At 39.0% G+C, this 21,954-nt stretch overlaps 1 protein-coding gene across 1 annotated transcript in view; it reads left to right on the top strand.

The window, feature by feature from the left end:
• The window catches only part of LOC132400560 (ammonium transporter Rh type A-like), a 31,727-nt gene that overhangs the window by 2,340 nt on the left and 7,433 nt on the right, over positions 1–21,954 (top strand). Inside the window, exons 2-8 of the mRNA XM_059981637.1 lie at positions 3,002–3,188; positions 6,423–6,573; positions 7,149–7,296; positions 8,805–8,971; positions 9,851–9,988; positions 19,474–19,607; positions 21,830–21,945. Of these exons, the coding sequence (XP_059837620.1) occupies positions 3,002–3,188; positions 6,423–6,573; positions 7,149–7,296; positions 8,805–8,971; positions 9,851–9,988; positions 19,474–19,607; positions 21,830–21,945 (1,041 nt within the window). The remainder of the gene's footprint in view (positions 1–3,001; positions 3,189–6,422; positions 6,574–7,148; positions 7,297–8,804; positions 8,972–9,850; positions 9,989–19,473; positions 19,608–21,829; positions 21,946–21,954) is intronic.

The raw sequence follows: 21,954 nt of genomic DNA, 5'->3' as shown, positions 1-21,954 counted from the left end.
TTTATTGATTGGCTCACAGGGTAGCAGGAACGAGGATTTCCAGATCAAAATACAATGGCAGGTTCTATCATGAAACAAGAGCTATAAGATAAGTCATCACAACTGCCTCCCAACTGGATAAAGGAGGACATTTATCTGAAGATAACTGAATTCCAGACAGGGGTTAACTGTAGTGAACAGCAAGTAAGGCAGATGAGCTTTAAATGCCATAGAGTACATTGTGTAAAACGATGGGTTAAAATTCAAACCCAAGATGATACCCACCAATCAAATTCCTTCCATACAACTTGTGCACCTAAATTAGCACAGTGTGAAATTATAACCCATTTTTAATTACCAGATAATGGTTCAGTCTTGGAGAAATGTGCAATGGAATCCTTAAATATCACAATCTTTGCTAATATAATAGAGATAGGAGGATTGTGGTGGACGGGGGTTCTACAGAAGATAATTAAACTTCCCAATGCATTACCGGCACCAATCTACCGTCCATTAAGGACATATCTACAGAAAGGTGCCAGGTAAAGGCCTGAAATATCACGAATGATCCCACTCAGTCTGCATTCTCTCATTCCCATCAGGGAAAAGGTTGTACAGCGTCTAAGCCAGGATCACAAGACTCAAAAACAGAAGCTTGCCCCAAGCCGTTAGGCTGACCAACACCTCCTCCCATTGACCCATCCCACCATCTCCACCAGCACTACAGACAAATCAGCCACTAAGCACCCTTCATCCCTTATGCACTGCTATTACATTTACACTCCACACCTCCTACCTACAGTCACTACCCTACTGCGTTTTCATATGCCCTGTTGCTACCTAGAAGAGTTCCTCATGCCAAGAGGCATTTTGTCACTTTATCATTTCCTGACAGTGTCACCCTATTTCAGATACCCCTGCACCTAGTGTCAATTTATGTACATATAATCAGTCTATGCTAATTTTACGTGTACGGCCACACTCATTTACTTGTACATTGTCCTCATGGGATTGCCTCTATATTTATATTTAATGTGTTTTGCTTATTTGTTCTTTATGCTTATTGTGTTTTTATGCTGCATCAGATCTGGAGTAACAATCATTTCGTTCTCCATTACACTCGTGTACTGAAGAACATTAAACAATCCTGAACCTTTATTGATAGAGATAAGGTAGTGTAGTGGTTAGCAAACTGCCTTACAGCACCAGTCATCATAAGGTTGGTGGTTCAATTCCTGCTGCTGCCTGTAAGGAGTTTGAAAATCTCCCTGTGGCCGCGAGAGTTTCCTCTGGGTGCTCCAGTTTCCTCCCACATTCCAAAAAAGACCTATAGGTTAGTACGTTTATTTACTTATTTATCAGAATCAGGTTTATTATCATCGGCATGTAACGTGAAATTTGTAACCCAGCAGCAGCAGTTCAATGCAATACATAATCTAGAAGAGAAAATAAATAGTGATAGATAAATAAGGAATTACAGTGAATACATTGAATAGTTTAAAAACGTGCAAAAATCAGAAATACTGTATATTAAAAAAGTGAGGTAATTTATTGAGGTACAGCATGCAGTAGGCCCTTCTGCCCCTTCAAGCGGCACCGCCCAGCAATCCCCAGTTTAATCCTAGCCTAATCACCAGACAATTTACAAAGCCCAAATAACCTGCCAACGGTAGGTCTTCAGACTGTAGGAGGAAAACCGGAGCAACCAGAGGAAATCCACGTGGCCGTGGGGAGAAGCTACAAACTCCTACAGACAAGGGCAGGAAGTGGACCTGGATGTCCTGTACTGTAAAACATTCTGCTAACCGTGCCACCCCACGTAGTGTGGCATATGTAATTATGGCATGCTATAAAACACTGGAAGCATGGCAAATCTTGCAGCCTGCTCCCAACATAATTTTTGACTGTGCTGGTCATTGATGCAAATGGAACTGTATGTTTTGATGTTTCAACGTACATGTAACAAATGTAGATTATCTTAAATCTTTAGATTTAACTGCAGTAAAAAATAATTGTCATGATATCTGGTAGAGGTAATGGTGAATGACATTTATAAACTCTGTCGCACTTACGGAAAACTATTATGTAAAAGTGGTATTATTTTAGAAAACAATTCCATTTGCCAAATTTATGTCAAGGCATAACAGATAAATCATATTTTCATTAAAGATGCTGCAGAGATTGTGCCACACTGCCCCCTGTGGACTTCTTTGTATAAAGCAGACTCTTTATTTTATCCTGGTTCGAGCATTGTCAGAACTTGCTGCCCATTCCTACTCAAGCAGTTCTTCAGAATAGATGATGGGTCAGTTTCTTGTAGAGAGCATGTCATGAAGATGTTATGCTCTCACATCTTCCACTTTGATTCAGTTGTTTAGGATTTTAGCCCAGTACCAAAATGGTTGTGTACATGTGGGTGTGTGTAGGGTCGGGTGTGTGTAAGTCAAATTAAGAGGATGGTTTATCCTTATTAACTGATTTTTAGAAAGGTCTGAAAATAAAAAAAAAATCATAAATGGAAACTGGAAATACTTCAGAAACTCTAGAAAACCTGCCAGTATCTGTGGAAAGAGAAACAGACTAAACTGATCAGAGCAAGTACTCTTTCACCAGAATGTTTCCAGCATTTTCAGTTTCTTAGAATGGTTTCCTCAGTTTCAGACAAACTTCACTTCTCCAAACTACAGGATCTGCAGATCTAAAGGATTAATTCTAAGAGCTTGGCGCCACCTGGTGGTATTTCCGTGACAGTAGGCTGGAAGTTAAGAGTTCAATAGCAAGAAGGCAGTTTCCTGGAGCTGAGTAGGTACTGGACACTGAAGTTTATGTACATGGCTCCTATCCATCATAAAGGCAAGGAAAGTCATGGAAATTGCACCCACCCCCCCCCCCCCCCCACACACACACACACACACACACACACACACACACACACACACACACACACACACACACACACACACACCTTATTCAATAATGCTTTGGATAATTAAATAATAATAAACATGTGTTTCTTATTCAGGTTTCCAAGATGTGCACGTCATGATCTTTGTTGGATTTGGCTTTCTTATGACTTTTTTGAAGAGATATGGATTCAGCAGTGTGGGGTTCAACCTGCTCATTGCTGCCTTTGGTCTTCAGTGGGGCACACTGATGCAAGGCTGGTTGCACAATGGACATCACGGAGAAATCAAGATCAACATTCTCAGGTGCATTTACTCTCTATTCATTAGTTACTAACTGAATGTTTGTAATAAAGTCTAAATATGTTTTGGCACTGTCAGAGTCTATCAGAGTACTACAAGAGCAATTGGACAGTGCCACCACAGTGCATTGAATGCATTTAAATCAATGGATGAAATATCCTGATCTAAGTATGAGAAATCAGTTGTGAATACAGATCATAAAATCCCCCATATTATATTAGTTTAGTTTTAGTCTCTAATATGTCTCTGATGATAATTCTAAAAGCTAAGGAAATTGATATGTAACATATTTATGTGGTACAGTGAAGTCTCCACTGGTAGTTAACAGAGAAATGTGTTTTAAAAAAAGCAGATGAAAGGCAACTCCACAGGGTACAGTAACCCCTTGGTAAGAAAATCGAATTCTCCAACTTTCAGTAATTCCCTCCCTCTCCCTTCCCCCATCCCAGTTTCACTCTGCCTCCTCTTCCAGCTGCCTATCATCTCTCTCATGATTCTGTCTTCTTCTACTACCCATAGTGCTTTCCCCTTACATTCCTTCTTCACCTCTCCTGCCTATCCCCTCCCTGCTTCCCCTCCCCCACCCCTCAATCTTTCCTCTGATTGGTTTTTCACCTGCACCTTCCCCCTCCCCCCACCTTCTCTATAGGGCCCCTGCCCCCTCCTTCTTCAGTTCTAAGGAAGGGTCTCGGCCCAAAACGTTGACTGCTTGTTTCCATGGATGCTGCCCGACCTGCTGATGTCCTCCAGTATGTTTGTATGTGTTGATTTGACCACAGCATCTGCTGTGTACTTTGTGTCCACAGAGTGGGAGTTGGTCATTTGACCCCTTGTGCCTGGTCCAACATTACAGTGGTTCTTGGCTAATCTCCTACCTCCGTGCCACTAACCACAAACCTTTGATACGTTCAGTATTAAAAGCTCTGCCTCTGCCTTGAACATAATCTCTAGTTGAACCTTCTCTGACCTCTTGGGAGAAGATTCCAATGCTTAGGATGAAGAAATATCTTCTCATCTTTGTCCCTAACAGCCAGTCCTTTTCAGTCTATGACTTTGGTTCTAGACCCCCCTCCCACCAAAAAAAATACTTTTGATTCCACATCTAATCTGCCAAGCTCCTCTTTAAGAGTTTCATACATTTCACTGTGATCACTTTCTATCCTTCTGAACTCAAGACCATAAGACGTAAGAGCAGAATTAGGCCATTCTGCTCCACAACTTAATCATGGCTGATCCTTTTTTTCTGCTCCTCAGCCCCACTCCCTGGCCTTCTCCCCTTAAACTTTGATGCTATATCCAATCAAGAATCTATCAAGCTCTGCCTTAAACATATCCAATGACCTGGCCTCCACAGCTACCTGGAAAAATATTCCATAAATTCACCACCCTCTGGCTAAAGATATTTTTCTACATCTCTGTTTTAAGTGGATGCCTCTCTATCCTGAAGCTGTGCCCTCTTATTCTAGGCTCCACCCCCACCCCGGGAAACATCCTTTCCACATCTACAAGCACAGGTCCATTTTGTTTTTCACTCCTCATTACTCAAACACATGATCCCCAGATTTAATCCGGCAAACATTTGCTATAATTCTTCTTTTTCAAGATTATCATTCAAGACCAGACCTGTCAACAATATTCTCTCTAGTACTCCACCATCATCAAAATAAATGGGTATGGAAAATGGAATGCCTGGAATATCGGCAGCCCTGAAAAAAAAAATCCCTGAATAATGTACCAACCTTCACATAGTATTGCCGTGTGTCTTGGACCCATTTTTTTTCCAGTGTTGGAATGGCTGACAAATCCATTAACCACATTTAACAGAACTATCCATAATATAGTAACCGTTAGCCATAGTCTCATTACATCACAAATCTGAAGAACGTTAGGCACACCACTCCCTAAGAAGACTAACAATTTCCTATTCTCAAAGCGTCTGTAGAATTGTAGAAAAGTCAACAAGAATCATTCACCATTTAACAGGTGAGTGCTTGATGATCTTGTTCAGTAGGAATACTGGTGGGCAATTGGCCATTTGGTTTGGGAGTTTAGAGGGAGTCAGAATCAGGTTTAATATCAGCAGAGTATGTCGTGAAATTTGTTAACTTTATGACAACAGTACAATGCAATACATGATAAATACAGAAAAAACTGAACTACAGTTTTATGTATAACAGTGATATTAAATAAGTTGTGCAAAAACAGAAATACACAGTTATGGAGCAGTGCTCATGGGTTCAATGTCCGTTTAGAAATCTGATGGCAGAGGGGTCAAAGCTGTTCCTGAATTACTGAGAGTGTGTCGTCAGGTTTCTGTATTTCCTTCTTGATGGTAACAATGAGAAGAGGGCATGTCCGGGTGGTGGAGGTCTTTCATGATGAACTCCACCTTCCTAAGGCACTGCTCCTTGAAGATGTCTTGGATACTATGAAGGCTAGTACCCATGATGGAGCTGACTAATTTTACAACTTTCTGCAACTTACTTCAATTTTGTGCAGTTGCCCTCCTCTCCATACCAGACAATGTTGCAGCCAGTTAGAATGCTCTCCACAGTACATTTGTAGAAGCTTTCCAGTGTATTAGGTGATGAACCATATCTCCTCAAACTCCTAATGAAATATAGCCACTGCATCTAAATGTTGAGACCAGGATAGATCCTCATGAACTTGAAATTGCTGACTCTCTCCACCTCTGATCCCTCCATGAGGACTGGTTTGTATTCCCTCATCTTACCCTTCCTGAAGTTAACAATCAGCACTTTGGTCTTACTAACGTTGCCATGACACGACTCAGCTAGCTGGTATATTTCACTCCTGTACGCCCTCTTGTCACCATCTGAGATGTTGTGTCACCAGCAAATGTACAGGTGTGGTGAATCTGCTGAATTGCGTATTGATTGGAGTTGAGTTGATTCTGGATATTTCCAGTGTTAGGAAGATTTAAGCAATACACACTACAAAAGTCCACATGGGTATATTGAAACCAACTCAACCGGTGAACCAGAAAATATCAGGTGCCACACTGCTGAATTTTGAGGCAACATGAGTGGATCTGCAGATGCTGGAAATAAATAAAAAAACTGAAAATGGTGGCAGAACTCAGCAGGCCAGACAGCATTTTGTGTTTGTAATTTGCTGAATTTTGACGCCAGTGCAAACCATATGTAATCAATGCCATGTACTATTTGTTAATGTTAACTCTGTACAACAGAACTTATAACGGACATTGTTCTTCAGCATAATTAATGCAGACTTCAGCACAGCAGTGGTCCTGATTTCATTTGGAGCAGTCCTGGGGAAGACAAGTCCAGTCCAGCTTCTGATCATGACTGTGTTGGAGATAACAATATTTGCTGCCAATGAGCACCTGGTTACTGGCATCTTGATGGTAAGTATGCATCAAGATTTGGAAAACAATGTAAACAATGCAACAGTGCAGAAAGTAACGTAGAGTGAAAGAAAGGAACATCAGATATATTGGGAAAATATAATCGAGTGATGTAGGTCTAGATTTAAGTTTGGATTCTGGAAAAAGGGAATGTTTCAGGAGATATATCTAGATCATTTTTAAGGTGAATGTACAAGTTGAGAAAGCTAAAAAGCACATGGGATCCTTGACTTTATGTTGGGGTAGAAATGCAAACACGTTCTGTATCATTGATCAAGCTATACAGTCTTGGCCACTTTATTAGGTATAAGAGGTAACTAATAAAGTAGACACTGGGTGTAGAATTAATTGGATTGCTGAGCCACAGTGAATCAAATGGCTTTCTCCTGTGGTTTATCACTGTCTGATTCTTTGAAAAGTATTAATTAATGATACTTCACTATATTAATGTTTTGTGTGCAAATCAAATTCAAATATTCTTAAAAGCCCCTGATTGGATAGTAAAGGTCATTTGGAGATCTGTACATTTTAAGCAATCCAGATAAACATACAGATATTATTTGGATCTTTCACAGGTCAAAGATGTTGGTGCGTCAATGACGATTCATGCATTTGGTGCATACTTTGGCCTGATGGTTTCTCGAGTTCTACACAGACCAGCTTTGCAAAATACTCAAGATAAGGAAGGATCTGTATATCATTCAGATTTATTTGCAATGATTGGTATGTAAAAGTATATCAATCACGCTGACGTAGAATGTAGATTATGGGTTTTGGAATGTTAAAGGTGCCTTAAAATGTATGATCTGCATTTTACATTACTCGGTTTCCATGCAGATTTCACAAAAATAATAAATTCTGAATTTCACTCAGTTCCTGTCCTTTGTGCCCAATATTTTACCCCATCCCAAATAACTACATGTATGTATATTGTCTTATTAATAAACACATTTGGCCAGTGGTGTAGTGGCATTCACACCAGACTTCGAGGAGAATGGTCCTGGGTTCGAATCCAGCAGGCTCTTTGCACACTTTCCATCTGTATAGGGTTGAGCTTTGAATCAGCAACTCAGCCACAGAAAAAACAGACAACTGCTAAAGAAATGGCAAGGTTGCCACCCAATGCACCACAAGATGCTGAGAGGAACTCAACAACAATAAACGTGTTGTTATTACTCAACAAAGCACTTCCAGTGTCTCCTTTTAAGTGTGATCCAGAAATCATGCTAGTTGCAAGCCTGGAGCTAACACATTTGTATTGGATACCTGCCCCTGGTCTAACTTACACCAAAATACATCAACATGGTCATGCCAACATTTCCCACCAAGCTCGGGCCTGATAGGAGAGGGAAATTTTTCAGCCCAGGGCCGGGCATTTCTTACAAACACATCTGTAGACATCTCAAAGCTGCTTTAAACCAGCAGCAACATCATTTACTATGTTGATGCATGCTGGGTAATTTGCAAGCTGTGCATATGCAAGCACAACAACCCCACTGAAATTAATTGTAAGAATCTCAAGGATTTTCAGTTTTAATTGCAGTCACAGCCTTGACAGCTAGTGAGACATGGACAGGACTTCCCAGAGAAGATTTGGAAACCAAGTCCCTACTGATCAATAATGTATTTAAGACCATAAGACATAGGAGTGGAAGTAGACCATTTGGCCCATCGAGTCTGCTCCAACATTCCATCATGGCTTACTTATTATCCTTGTCAATCCCATACTCCTGCCTTCTCCCCGTAACTTTTCACACCCTTAATAATCAAGAATCTATCAGCCTCCACTTTAAAACCAATGACTTAGTCTCCACAGTCATCTGTGGCAAAGAATTCCACATATCCAGCACCCTCTGGCAAAAGAAATTCCTCCCCATCTCTGTTCTAAAAGGGTGTCCTTCTATTCTGAGGCTGTGTCCTCTGGTTCAATTCCACTCAATCTAGGTCTGTTAATATTCAATGGGCTTCAATGAGGTCCCCACCCCTCCCCCTTATACAACATCAGCATACATTTTCATTCACAGTGCCAAGAGACGTTCATTATGTAATGCTGAGTATTAAATGTTCTTCTACCAGTGGTTTTACAGTATTTTGGCATAGCTTTAACAATATAACCTATCACTCTTCAGCATGTAAGTATAGACAGTAATTTTAAGATTTCTGTTTCCAATGCTAATTGCTCACTTTTGAAACTTCAACATAACTAGAATTGTTCTGCACATTTTTTTCAGGTACGGTCTTCTTATGGATGTTTTGGCCAAGCTTTAACTCTGCCATTGTAGAATCTCCGGATGGGCAGTACAGGGCTGTCATCAACACCTACTACTCTCTGGCTGCCTGTGTGCTCACAGTCTATGCTCTCTCCATTTTGGTTGATAAGAATGGAAAGTTGGACATGGTAAGATTTAATACCTTTGTTTTTATTCACTTTATTGTTTTTATGGCCTCCAACTGTTGGGCATCACATTCTTCAATCAGGATGTCTTGTATTGTAGGCTCCCTTCCTTAATTAATTTATTGACCTTACACATCTGAAGGTTGTTGGAGGTTGAGGTTGTAGTGGGGATAAGCTCCCATTACCTATTAAATGCTCACAATGATGAGCTACTCAAATAGCATCAGTGCTCCTTCTTCTAATTTATGGAGTAAATCCATGTAAGAATAAAGATTACCACTGATAATGAATATTTAATAAACTCATTCAGCACTTGTAGTTTGAATGTGTTTATAAAGCTTTATTAAAGTATGGAAGGTGAGAGCCTTCAATTAGTTTTATATTTTGTGGATAGATGTTAGCTGACCTGTCGGTGAGCTTTATTAAGAGATCAGAGTGGGGTAATCAGTAGAGTGTTGGTCCAAGGATAAGTGCTCTTGCAGTAAATGGATTAATTGTGTAGTGGTAAGGCTGATATGGGGTTCATGTCGTCAGGGTGCATTGTGGGTGGGGGGGGTCATAAGGGCATAAAAGGACTTGGGAAGCTGGACTTTGGCAAAGATGAGTACAGATAAGTACTCACCTAAAATAAGGTTTCAGAGAGGTGGGCATAACATCAAAACAGCTTGAGGTGAAGATGATGAGGCAGGAGAGAGTGAGAGTGACCAGGATGGGTAGGAAAGTTTATGTGTGTGATTCTGATCGGTGGGGGCTGGTGAGTGAATCAGGCAGGTATGTGGAAGGAAACAAATCCTGAATCATTCTGTCTTGACTTCAATTAGAATGTGACTTTTACAGTGTTATTTTTCTAATGAGTCTTTGCATTTGCATCCTCTTGTGCAGGTTCATATACAGAATGCTACCCTGGCAGGAGGTGTAGCGGCTGGAACATCTGCTGACATGATGATCTTTCCTTATGGAGGTCTGCTGATTGGATTTATTGCTGGAATAGTCTCGACTGCTGGATTTAAATTTCTAATGGTAGGTTTTGTCTATTGTATTAGTGAACTATGTTTGGGAAAATGTTTGTTACAGTTGTTCAAGTGGGAGATTTCTCCTTGTATAAATTTGAGGCAGGAAAAGAGTGAAACCTCATATTCATAAGTACATTATCATTCCATTCCCAACACAAAATCTCACCGAAACTACATTTGTCTCATATATTAACATCCAGTGATGTTACATTTGCATTGCTTAAGAAAAGTAAATTGTAATTATTACAGCTACTCATAAGATACTTCTAACTTAATTTCATACCCATAAAATTATACATTAAAGAAATTGATAACTATCAATTATATGATTTGTTCTTGTATACTCTAACTTCAATATTGATTCAGAATCTGCCAGATCAATCTAACTATTGCCAATGTGCATCAAGATTGCAGGCATATGTGGTGTGGGAGCTGAATGTTATAAGACCATAAGACAAAGGAGATGAATTAGGCCATTCAAGTCTGGTCCATCATTCCATAATGGCTGATTTGTTATTCCTCTTCTCCCCATAACCCTTGTATCCATTATTAATCAGGAATCTATCAACCCCCATTTTAAATATACCCATTGGCTTGGCCTCCACAGCCATTTATGGCAATGAATCCCATTGATTTACTATCCCATGGTGAAAGAAATTCCTCCTCATCTCTGCCTTGAAGGTATATCCTTCTATTCTCAGGCTATGTCCTCTGGTCCAAGATTCCTCTACTTTAGAGAAGATCCTTTTCAAGTCCACTTTATTTAGTCATTTCGATATTCAATAGATTTCAATGAGATCCCCCCTTATTCCTCTAAACTGCAGTGAGTACAGTCCCAGATCCATTAACATTCCTCATACATTAACCCTTTGATTCCTGGGATCATTCTCGTGGACCACCTTTGGACCCTCTCTGATGCCAGCACACCTTTTCTTACATAAGGGGCACTGATGCACCATCAATAACTCTTGGAGACGTGAGGCGAGATACAGGCTTTTATTGGCTGGAAGAAAGAACAAGCAGCAATTGACCACCACACTGCATCCTGGAGACTGAGACCAGGGCAGAGTCCCCATTCGCCTTTATACCGGGGTCCGTGGGAGGAGACACAGGAGCAGTCAGCGGGGGGGAGGGGCGTGTCCAGACAGGTGTATGTCGTTCACCACAGGCACAAAACTGCTCACAGTACTCAAGTGTGGTTTGACCGACGCCTTATGAAGCCTCAGCATTTTATCCTTGCTTTTGTATTCTAGTCTTCCTAAAATGAATGTTAACACTGCAGTTGCCTTCCTCACCACCTACTTAACCTGCAAATTAACCTTTAGGGAATCAGGCACAAGGATTCTCAAGTCCCTTTGTACCTCTGATTTCGGAATATGCTCCCCATTTAGAAAGTAGTCTACACCTTTAATTGCTTCTACCCAAGTGCATGACCATACATTTCCCTACACTGTATTGTATCTGCCACTTCTTTGCCTATTTGCCTAATTCTCATTCCTCTGTGTGGAATAAGTTACCCCTAAAGGTTTTTCAAATCAAAATATTTTTCTGATCCTAATCATAAGGACTTACCATAAGGACTTGTGGTGGAAACATTATTTATTATCTGTAAATATGTTTTTCCTTACATGTCTGGCAAACCAATAACAAGAGACATTGAATAACTGGAGAAATTCTTTTTTTTGTAATTTTTTTATTAAAGTTCATCATCAAACAAATATTTCCATAAGATGTATTTCAGACATTGTACATATATATCACAAATCTCCACAAAGTATTTATCTGAGGTATACACTTATAAAAAAGAGTGGAAAGAAAAAACAAGCAAAAGGAAAGCACTATGTACAAGTAGGGAGTGATTTTTTTTATATAACAGATTCATTGATTTGTGAGAATAAGATCAGGCCTATGAGGCATTATGTAGTTAAACCATTTTACCCAGTATGAATCAAATTGTTCCAGCTTATGATTAACAGATGCTGTTATCTTCTCCATTTTGTAAATGTCCATTGTAATTTCCATCAATGTATTTAAAGTTGGGCTCTCCTGTGATGACCATTTCCTTGTAAGAGTCTTTTTACCAGCCACCAACAGTATATTCATTAAATATTTATCTCTTTTCAACCATTCTTGAGGTATATATCCAAAATATATGGTCTTATTCTCCAAGGGTATTTCATATTTAAATATGTCTTGTAGGGCATTGCGTATCCCCCTCCAATAGTTTTTGATAACAGAGCAGTCCCAAAAAATATGATAATGATTTGCATTTTGATTTCCACAATTTCTCCAGCAAACAGGGAGGTTACTATCATAATGGGATTTCTGAGAGGTTGTAATAAAATATCTTATCAAGTTTTTCCATCCAAACTCCCTCCATTTCTGTGAACTGGTACACTTCCATTGATACCTCCATGTTGTTGTCCATCCTTCCTCAGATAAAATTATCCCACCTTCCTTCTCCAATTTTGTTTTAATGTATGAAGTCAAATATGTTTTAAGATTTGACAATCCCTTATACATGCTTGAAATGATTCTACTACCATTATCTGAATTATATGCTTTTCTAAAGAACTCTATCAAGCATGTACTTGCCTTGGTTACATTTTTAGCCATCTTATTAACATTGTCACATCTGTAAATACCAATAGAAATCTTGTTTTTCTAATAAGTGTTTCTCTTTAAGCATTTCAAAACTGAACAGTGTTCCTTCTTTCATTATGTTGCAAAGAACTGTTATTCCTTTAGCTGTCCAGTCCTTAAATCTAGCATCCAATTTATTTGGTGTAAAATCCGAGTCATATGCACACCGTTTAAGAATTGCAATATCTCCCTCTAAATTATATTCTTTTATAGTAGTTTTCCATATTTTAAGAGTCAATTTCACCCATGGGTTATCAATAGTATTTATGTACCTTTGCAGGTTGTTATCAACCAAAATTGCTTGTATGGGGATGGGAAGTACCCGCTCCTCAATGTTTTTCCTTTGAGCGTCATATGATGGGTTGCACCAACATATCACAGCTCTCAACTGTGCTGCAAAATAATAATCTCTAAGAGAAGGTAGGCCCCATCTCCCCTTTTCCTTTGCTAATTGCAAAGTTTTGAGATGAACTCCAGGCCTTTTACCCTGCCAAATATACCTTGATAGCATCTTGTTCCATTCATTGAATTGATTTTGATTAATCTCTATTGGCAGTGTCTTTAAGAGATATAACAGTCTGGGCATTATATTCATTTTAATAGACTCAATCCTTGAACTGAGACTGAAAAAAGGAATCAGGTTCCATCTTGCCACATCTTCCTTAATTTTTTATATAAAGGCTGATAATTACATTCTGATAATTGTGCCAAATCTTTTGGCATAATGATGCCCAAATATTTGAAAGACTCTGTGTGCCATGCCCAGGGGTATTGACTTTCAATTTCTCTTGGTGGGCTATAGTAATATGAAAGTAATTGGGTCTTATGTATGTTGATCTTGTATCCTGATAATTGACCATATTGTTCAAAGGATTGCATCAATTTAGGTAAAGAGTATGTTGGTTGCCCTAGATAGATCAAAATGTCATCCGCATAACAAGCCAATTTATGCTCTGTCACTTTAATAGTAATTCCCCTGATATCTTCATTTTGTCTGATGTATTGAGCTAATGGTTCCAGATATAATGCGAGGAGTAGTGGTGACCATGCACAACCCCTTTCTAGGGTAAGACAATATGATAAATATCCATTGATTTTAATCCTAGCAGTAGGATTGTCATATAGTGTCTGTATAGTTTTAGAATTGTGTCCTGGAAACTAAATCTATGTAAAACTCTATAAAGAAAATTCCAATTAATGGAATCAAATGCTTTTTCAGCATCCACGCTTATCACTATTGCTTCGATTTTATTTTTTTGTATATGATCCATAATGTGAAGTGTCCTTCATATATTGTCTTCAGTCTGGTGTTATCATATAAAACCTGTCTGATCGCTATGTATCAGAATGGGTAGAATCATTTGGCCATGATAGAGGTAAATAATCTATAATCTACATTAAGAACGGATATTGGTCTAAATGACCCGCATTCCATTTTGTCCTTGCCTTCTTTTGGTATAGCTGAGATTATTGCTTCCTTCCAACTGGGTGGCATTTGTGCCTTTTTTAGAGCCCATTTCAGTGTGGGGAGTAAAACAGGAATTAATTCTTCGTACCACTCTGCTGTCACCCATCTGATCCTGGTGACTTGCTTAATTTAAGACTACTAATTGCAGCTTTTAATTCAACTTCAGTTATGTCAGTAGTTATCGTTCTATTTTGTTCTTCGCTTAAAGTGGGCAACTCTAGAGAATTCAAGAAGGTGTCAATTTGGGTTATGCTTCCTCCTGGAACTTGGGAATATAGTGTTTTGTAAAACACTTCAAAAGCTTATTGAATTTCACTTAGCTTATTTTTTTTTATCATTTTTGTTCTTGGGTCCCTAATTCTATGAATTGTTTTTTCTGCTATCTTTTTTTTCAGTTTCCACACCAGTATTTTCATAGATTTCGATGCACTTTCATAATGTCTCTGTTTCAGAAACATTGTTTTTTCTGATTTCTTGCGTTGCCAAACTACTTATTTCTTTCCTCATTCTTTTAATTTCCCCTAATGTATCCTGTGCCAAATTCAATTTGTGTTTTTTCTCTAGTTCCTTCAGCTTACTTTGTAATTCCTCTGTTTTATTCTTTAATCTTTTTCTTATATGAAGATATCGCTATAATTTTAATATAATTTTAATTTTAAGACCGCCTTCAGAGTATCCCATAAAATGGGAGGTGAAACCTCTCCATTATCATTAAATTCTAAGTAGAGACCAATTTCATTTTTTAATTTGTTCCTTAAAGTACAGATCATTGAGTAGACTTGAATTTAGTTTCCAAATAGTATTCTTTGTTTGTAGGTCAAAATCAACAGATAAATATATAGGTGCATGGTCATTTACATCTATTGTCTCAATTCCACAGGTGTTTATTTTGTCTTTGTCTTTTCCAAATGTTATGAAATAGTCTATTCTTGTATATACAGAACAGGGAGCAGAATAATGAGTGTAATCCCTTCTGTCAGGGAAAAGATCCCTCCATATATCAATTAAACCAGCATCCTCAAAAAGTGTATTAACTTATGTAAAGATTTTGTTTCATAGGTTTTTCTACTGGAAGAGTCTAAGTTTGGTTGTAATTGTAAATTTAAGTCTCCCCCACATATCAGGAGACCTTCTGTTTCCGTTACCATAATATCAGTAATTTTCTGAAAGAAACCAATATCACTTCCCAGGGGTGCGTATATATTCAATAGAGTAACTGAATTGCCATCTCTATTTCCCCTTACCAGAATATATCTGCCCTCTTTATCTCCCATTTCGAATACTTTTTAAAAATTTACCTTACTTGAGATAAGAATAGCAACTCCTCTCCTATGTCTTGAGTTATATGAGGAGAAAAACAGATTAGTGAAGTCCATTCTCTTTAGTTTTTTATGCTCATTATCACTGAAATGAGTTTCCTGTAAATATACTACATGGGCTTGTTCTTTTTTTCATTTTGGATAAAATTCTCTTACGTTTGATTGGATTTAATAGCCCATTGACATTAAAAGAAATGAATTTTACCTTGTCTTTAGCCATCTGTATTTATCTGTCAATGTATCATTGAAATTAGAATAAAACTTAATCGATCTACTCCCTGACCGAATAAGAACCAAGAAATGCAAATAATAACAAAAATGGCAACGAACATGTGATTCCAAGGCTGAGGTCTCTAGTAGATGACCCTGCGTCGAGCTAGAAGAAACGTCCAGCTGGGGGATAACCCCTCCTACTTGTGAGTTGAGGGCCCCCATTGCAGTATTCATAAAAGTCAGTGAACAAATCCATTACACAGAAAATATTTCCCTGTGTACTCCTCCTATATATACACATACATATATGCACACACACACAAATATATACATGTATACTCACACACACACACACACACATATATATATATATATATATATATATATATATATACATACATACACATATATGCACATATATATTCTCATTTTGGTGGAGAAAAAGTGAGCGAATAAAGAATAACAACTAAGTAATATAAAATCCACAATATAGTAAGTATTTCTCAAGATAGGTATATCACCGTGTACTTTTGCTTCCGTTTAGCTTCTCAACATTTTTAAAGTTAGCCCAACCTTATGGCTCTTCTGAAGGGGGTGAGGACTGTCTTTGGGAAACTCCCGGTTTCTTCCTGATATATTTCTTTTGGCCTCCTCCCGTCTCCTGCCTTCTCGATTCTCGCACTATTTCCCAAGTGGAGTAGGATAATTCCTCAGCCAGGCTTTCCCTCAGTTTGGTCACGCTGACAGGCAGCCCTCTGGCCTTCATGTCTGTAGTCACCTCTTCCACTGTCTGGTACAACTGCGTCCTGTTGTCATAAAACACTCGAAGTTTAGCAGGGTACGGAGTTTGAAATCTAATCTTATTTTGCTTCAGTACTCGCTTTACTTCAGAGTATTTTTTGCGTTTCTGCAGGACCGCGGGAGGGGGTGTAATCTTGGTCGAAATATATTAATTTATTGTCGAAAAACACTCTCTTCTTACCCCAGGCCCATTGTAGAATCTCCGCCTTGGTGCTATACCGAAGGAAATTAATTATTATTGAGCGTGGCTTTCTATCCTGGGCAGGTTTCGGGATGAGCGCACGGTGGGTTCTTTCGACTTCCAGCTCCATAGCCGAGGGAAGCTCCAGCGCATCCCGTAGTAACTTTCCGACAAACTCCATCATAGACCAGCCCTACGCTCCTTCTGTAGATTCTGATACTTTTTCCGCCGTAATCTTCCCTCCAGGTCAAGCAGTTTACCTTCTTGGTGATGTAATATTTTTATTGTCTTACTCAGAATCCGTTCCAAGTTTTGAACGCGATCTTCCACCTTCTCAATTCGAGTCTCTGCCACCGCTATTTTTTGATTGACGCTGGCGAGCTCTGACTTAATATCACGGAGCTGCTGCTTTATTTCTTTCTGAAACTCCATTATTTCTTTCAGGATTTTGAAGATATTCGCCGCTTCGCCAGAATGAGGCCCAGCATTCGCCTCGCTAGCGCGCGGTCGGGTAGGAGAGCTGCTCGCTGCACTCCTCTCGGCCACAGGCTCCGCAGTGTTGCTTTTTTAATTTCCATTCTTTTTCCCCATGCTTGCCCCTCTTTTCAGTTCAAATATTTTTTGAAAAATATTATATTTGATGGGTTAATGGGGCTTAATACGCGTTTTTCCAGAGGAGCTAGTGACAGGCTGCCATTGCCAACGATGACATCACCGCAAATCAACTGAAGAAATTCTTAATATTGTCTCTCATTAATAGTAGATAGTTAGATAGATAGATAGTGTATTGATCCCAAAGGAAGGTACAGTGTCACCGTAGCATTACAAGTGCGCAGTTATACAAATTTACAAATATTAGAAGAGAAGTAAGAAAGATTAGAACATAAGTTACCTCAAACATTCTATCAGGAGGGGGTCATCACTTCACCAGCTATTTATTGATTCATTATAGAGCCTAATGGCCGAGGGTAAGAAATGACCTCATATAGCGCCTTTGGAGCAGTGCTGCTGTCTTAGTCTATTACTAAAAGTGTTCCTCTGTTCAACCAAGGTGGTTTGCAGAGGATAAGAAACATTTTCCAGAATTGCCAGGATTTTCCGTAGCGTCCTTTGTTCTACAACAGCCTGCAGTGGGTCCAGTTTGATTCTTATATAATTATATTAAAGCTTCTGATATAGTAAGTCTATTAAGCCAGCCTTTCTAATCCCGTGCTTTCTTCTGAAAATGTAATTCTGTTCAGTAAAAGGGGGAGAGTTCAATGGTTTGGATAGGATTTCTCGTTGTGAGAGCAGGAACAGAGGCCCTTAATAAAAGATTATGAAATACCGATAACAGATATAAATAATCGGACAGATTGTACACATCTGGCTTGCATCCCATTATCACTCCTGTTTGAAGACATTCAGAAAGAGTTGTAAAAATAGAAATCAGCAAAAATTTTGAATTTATTTATAAATATACTGAAATGCAGCATTAATACATTAAAATGTAAATATTCATTGAAATACATAAAAATGAACCTGTAACTTGTCTTTAAATTAAGTTCAATGTCTCAAGTGAATGGGGCTGCTCTAGATACCCTAGTTATACCTGGCATAAATCTGGTGAGGCAGATACAACTTGTATTCAGCTCTTTCAGAGCAATCTGAACTCAGTGGTGAATACAAGAGCGAGAGGTCAGTACTTCCACTCACGGTGCAGAGAATCCAGAATACAGAATATGTATTACAGAATATTGATTAAGACTATAAAAAATAAAGACAATCAATAGATTGTGGTGGGTACAATATGTTGGAAAATGAAGGAAGTGAACATTTGAAATGCAGATACTGTAAATGAAAAATAAAAACAGAAAAATGCTGGAGCACTCAAAAAACCAGGCAATATCAATAGTGAGAGGAAAAGAGTGCATGCTTCAGTATGATGACCCACCTTCAGAACTTTGAAACTATTGAATATTTTCCATATTTTCTGGTTACATTCATACTAAAAAGATGAAATAAGGGAAAGGGAGATAATCGTAATCTTTGCTTCCTGAGAGGTAATATTGCTAATAGACACACTACCATTATAGAATTCTTCCTATTTTGAACATACTGTTTTACATTTTCGGTTAAAAATCAAGCATTCAGCAGAATTATTACCACGTAGCCTGCCAAAGCCTACCAACATTTTAAATCTCTTTATAAGTCTTCATTTGATCATGATTTTTCTCAATTTGCAATTAGATATTCTTATATAAATGTGGATGTTTTGTTTTAAGTCATGAAGTCATCAAATCTTGCAGCCATTTAGATCTACTCTCCATTGCCTATTTAAGTGGAATCAAGACCAGGATCTTTGCATATGCATCATCCCTCACTTACTGAGAGAACAAAAATACAAACTCTTCCAGTTTGGTCTGTTACTGAATCTTGGTACAGACCCTAGAAGCCCATTTTTCAGTGACTAATGTTAGTTTGGAAATATAAAACAAAAAGAAATATAAATTCTGTTTTTTAATTATTTCAGTTGTTTAATTTATTTTATTGTTAATGTATTTTAATTACTTTTAGTTAAAAGATACTTAATAATTTAAAAATTATTAAATTATTAACTTCATTTTGATTGCCTTTGAATGTTAGACAGATCTATTAAGAGATGCTCAAAGCTTTACAATTGGCACAGTAAGAGGCATGGCTCTGCTGAATATCAAAACGTTCAGGAACACTTTAGAGCAATGGTTCCTCAGTGTCCCATTTAAAATTCTTTGTGGAGACCACAAAACTGCAATAAAATTAAACCCAATATGTTAATAGATTCTCAAATGAAACACATAAGAAAATAAAATTGCTGATTGCAATAATTGCTTTCTTTCTTATTCTAGCCGATTTTAGCATCTAAATTAAAAATACACGATACCTGTGGTGTACATAATCTTCATGGATTACCCGGAATAATTGGAGGCTTGGCTGGTGTCGTCGGAGCAGCAATGGCCAATGAAGAGTTATATGGGATTGGGTGAGTTTTGCCAAAGAAAGCAAACTCTTCTGTATTATTTGCATTAACTCTAGAAATGGAACTGGAATTGGTTTATTATTGTTACATGCATCGAGGTGCATTAAAATGCTTATTGAGCATACTGGTCATAGAGATCAAAGGATTATCAGGGAAGTACAAAGTAAAACAGTAACAGAATGCAGAATGAAGTGCAACTGTTACAAGAAAGTGCTGTGCAGGTAGACAATAAGGTGCAAGATCATAATGAGGTAGATAGTGAGGCCAAGTGATCATTCTAATGTATCAGTGAGTGATTCAATAGTCTATAACAGTGGGATAATAGCTGTTATTGATCTGCCGGTACTTAGTTTCAGGCTTGTGTATCCTCTGCACGATGAAAGAGAGAAGAGAGTATCCACTGTGGGTGGAGTCTTTGATTATGCTGGCTGCTTTACTGATACAGCGAAAAGGACAGGCAGAGTACGTGGAGAGAAGACTGGTCTCCATGAATTGCCGAGCTGAGTCCACAACTCCACAGTTTCTTGTGGTCACAGGCAAAGCGGTTACCATACTAAGCCGCGATGCATCATTTGCTGGATACAATGCTTTCTATAGTGCACCGGGCAACAGGGACTCGCCAAATTTCTTTACTCTCTTGAAAAAGAAGAGCTTTCTTGTTCATGAGATCTCCAGACCATTGGTGATGATGTAAACTCCCAGGAATTGGAAGCTCACAAGCCTTTCAACCACAGTACTGATAATATTGACAGGAGCATGTGTCCACACCCACCCCACCTCCGGCTACTTTCCTCAAGTCAATGATCAGCTCTTTTGTTTTGCTTGTCCGACACTTTCCTTATTAAAATGTGTCTTTTATGATCATAAAACTACACAGGACTCCAAGAACAATGGGTACTGCAGGTCTACTGCATCAGTGATCTGTTTGTCGTTTGAAGCAGCCGGCCAGTGTGTCGAAGGAGCCAACGGACGAGCCAGAGAAGGAGAAGCCGGCGATCGGGTTAGAGACGGAGGGGCCAGAGAAGGAGAAACCAGCAGTCGGGCCAGAGAAGCCGGCAGTTGGGTCAGAGAAGGAGAAGTTGGTGCTTGGGTCAGAGAAGGAGAAGCGGCAGATGGGCGAGATAGGGCTCAGAGGAGCTGACCTGGGTGCAGTCCGTGTTGGTGCGCAAAAGCAGAGGGCACTGCATCCATGAGTGTCTGTCTTGGTTGGTTCTCTTGTGATCACAAGACCCTGCTGGACATTAATAATGTAAGATGCTGCATGCCAGTTTCCCTTCTTTGGTGGTGAGACGGGCAACAAGGCAACAGCGTGGCCTTGGTTGTAGCGAGGACTAGCCCTCAAGCCGCGGGCTTGCCTACTGCTGCAGTGCAGGTGAGAAAGTGCTGGAGGAGGTGTAGCGTGGAGTCCGTGCTCGGTTGGGAACTCGCCTCTCCCATCAGTGCTGCCCTTCAGTGTTTGATTGGTGGAATGACAGGCTGGAAAGCCGGGATATCTACCATCAACTTACATGTTGCTCAGGGACTCGGACTATACATGTGTTTTCCTGCATAACGATGAGTATATTTTTCTCTCTCGATATTTTGAATGTATGCTGTGCACCTTGGCCCCCAGGGGAATGCTGTCTCATGTGACTGTATGGTTTGAATGATAATTAAACTTGATTTGATTTTGATTTGCTGACAAGAAGGAAAAGGTTGTTGCAGTGACACAATGTTGCTAAGCTCTTTATCTCTTACCTGTGCTCTAGCTCATTATTATTTGAAATACGGCCCACTACGGTGGCAGCATCTGCAAATTTGCAGATGGAGTTAGCGCAGAATCTGGCCCCACAGTCGTGAGTGTACAACTGAGGATGCAGAGCAGGGGAAACAGCAAACAACTTACCAGTAAAATATTGAAAATGAGATCTTTAAACTATAAGAAGGGGCAAATGAAATACATTGTTGCTTGGATACAGAAACTGAATAATAGGTAATATGTAGTGCTAATGGATAAGGTTCTCCAGCATGAGGTTAAAGTTAGGAAGTAAACTCTACAATATAGATCATTGCAATGCAATAAAACTAGAAAAGGAAACCGTATAATAAAACAAACAAAATCTTTTTCACTTACTCAAGCACAGGAAAACTATCAACTAAACACTGAAACTGGTCACTGTAACCTTTTAATAATGTAATAATAGTAATATTATAAGAATTCTAACATTTAACATGATCTTTTTAAGACTTACGGCAACCTTCCCTGAATTTGGAAAAAGAACCGCCATGCAACAGGCTGGATACCAAGCTGCTGGGCTGGGCATATCTCTTGCTGTGGCCCTCTTTGGAGGACTAATTACAGGTCAGAAAA

The sequence above is a fragment of the Hypanus sabinus genome, chromosome 10 (genome assembly GCF_030144855.1).
Source record: "Hypanus sabinus isolate sHypSab1 chromosome 10, sHypSab1.hap1, whole genome shotgun sequence".
NCBI classification, from domain to species: Eukaryota; Metazoa; Chordata; class Chondrichthyes; order Myliobatiformes; family Dasyatidae; genus Hypanus; species Hypanus sabinus.
Note: the sequence above shows the minus strand (reverse complement) of the source record. Positions and strands in the feature narration are given on the sequence as shown.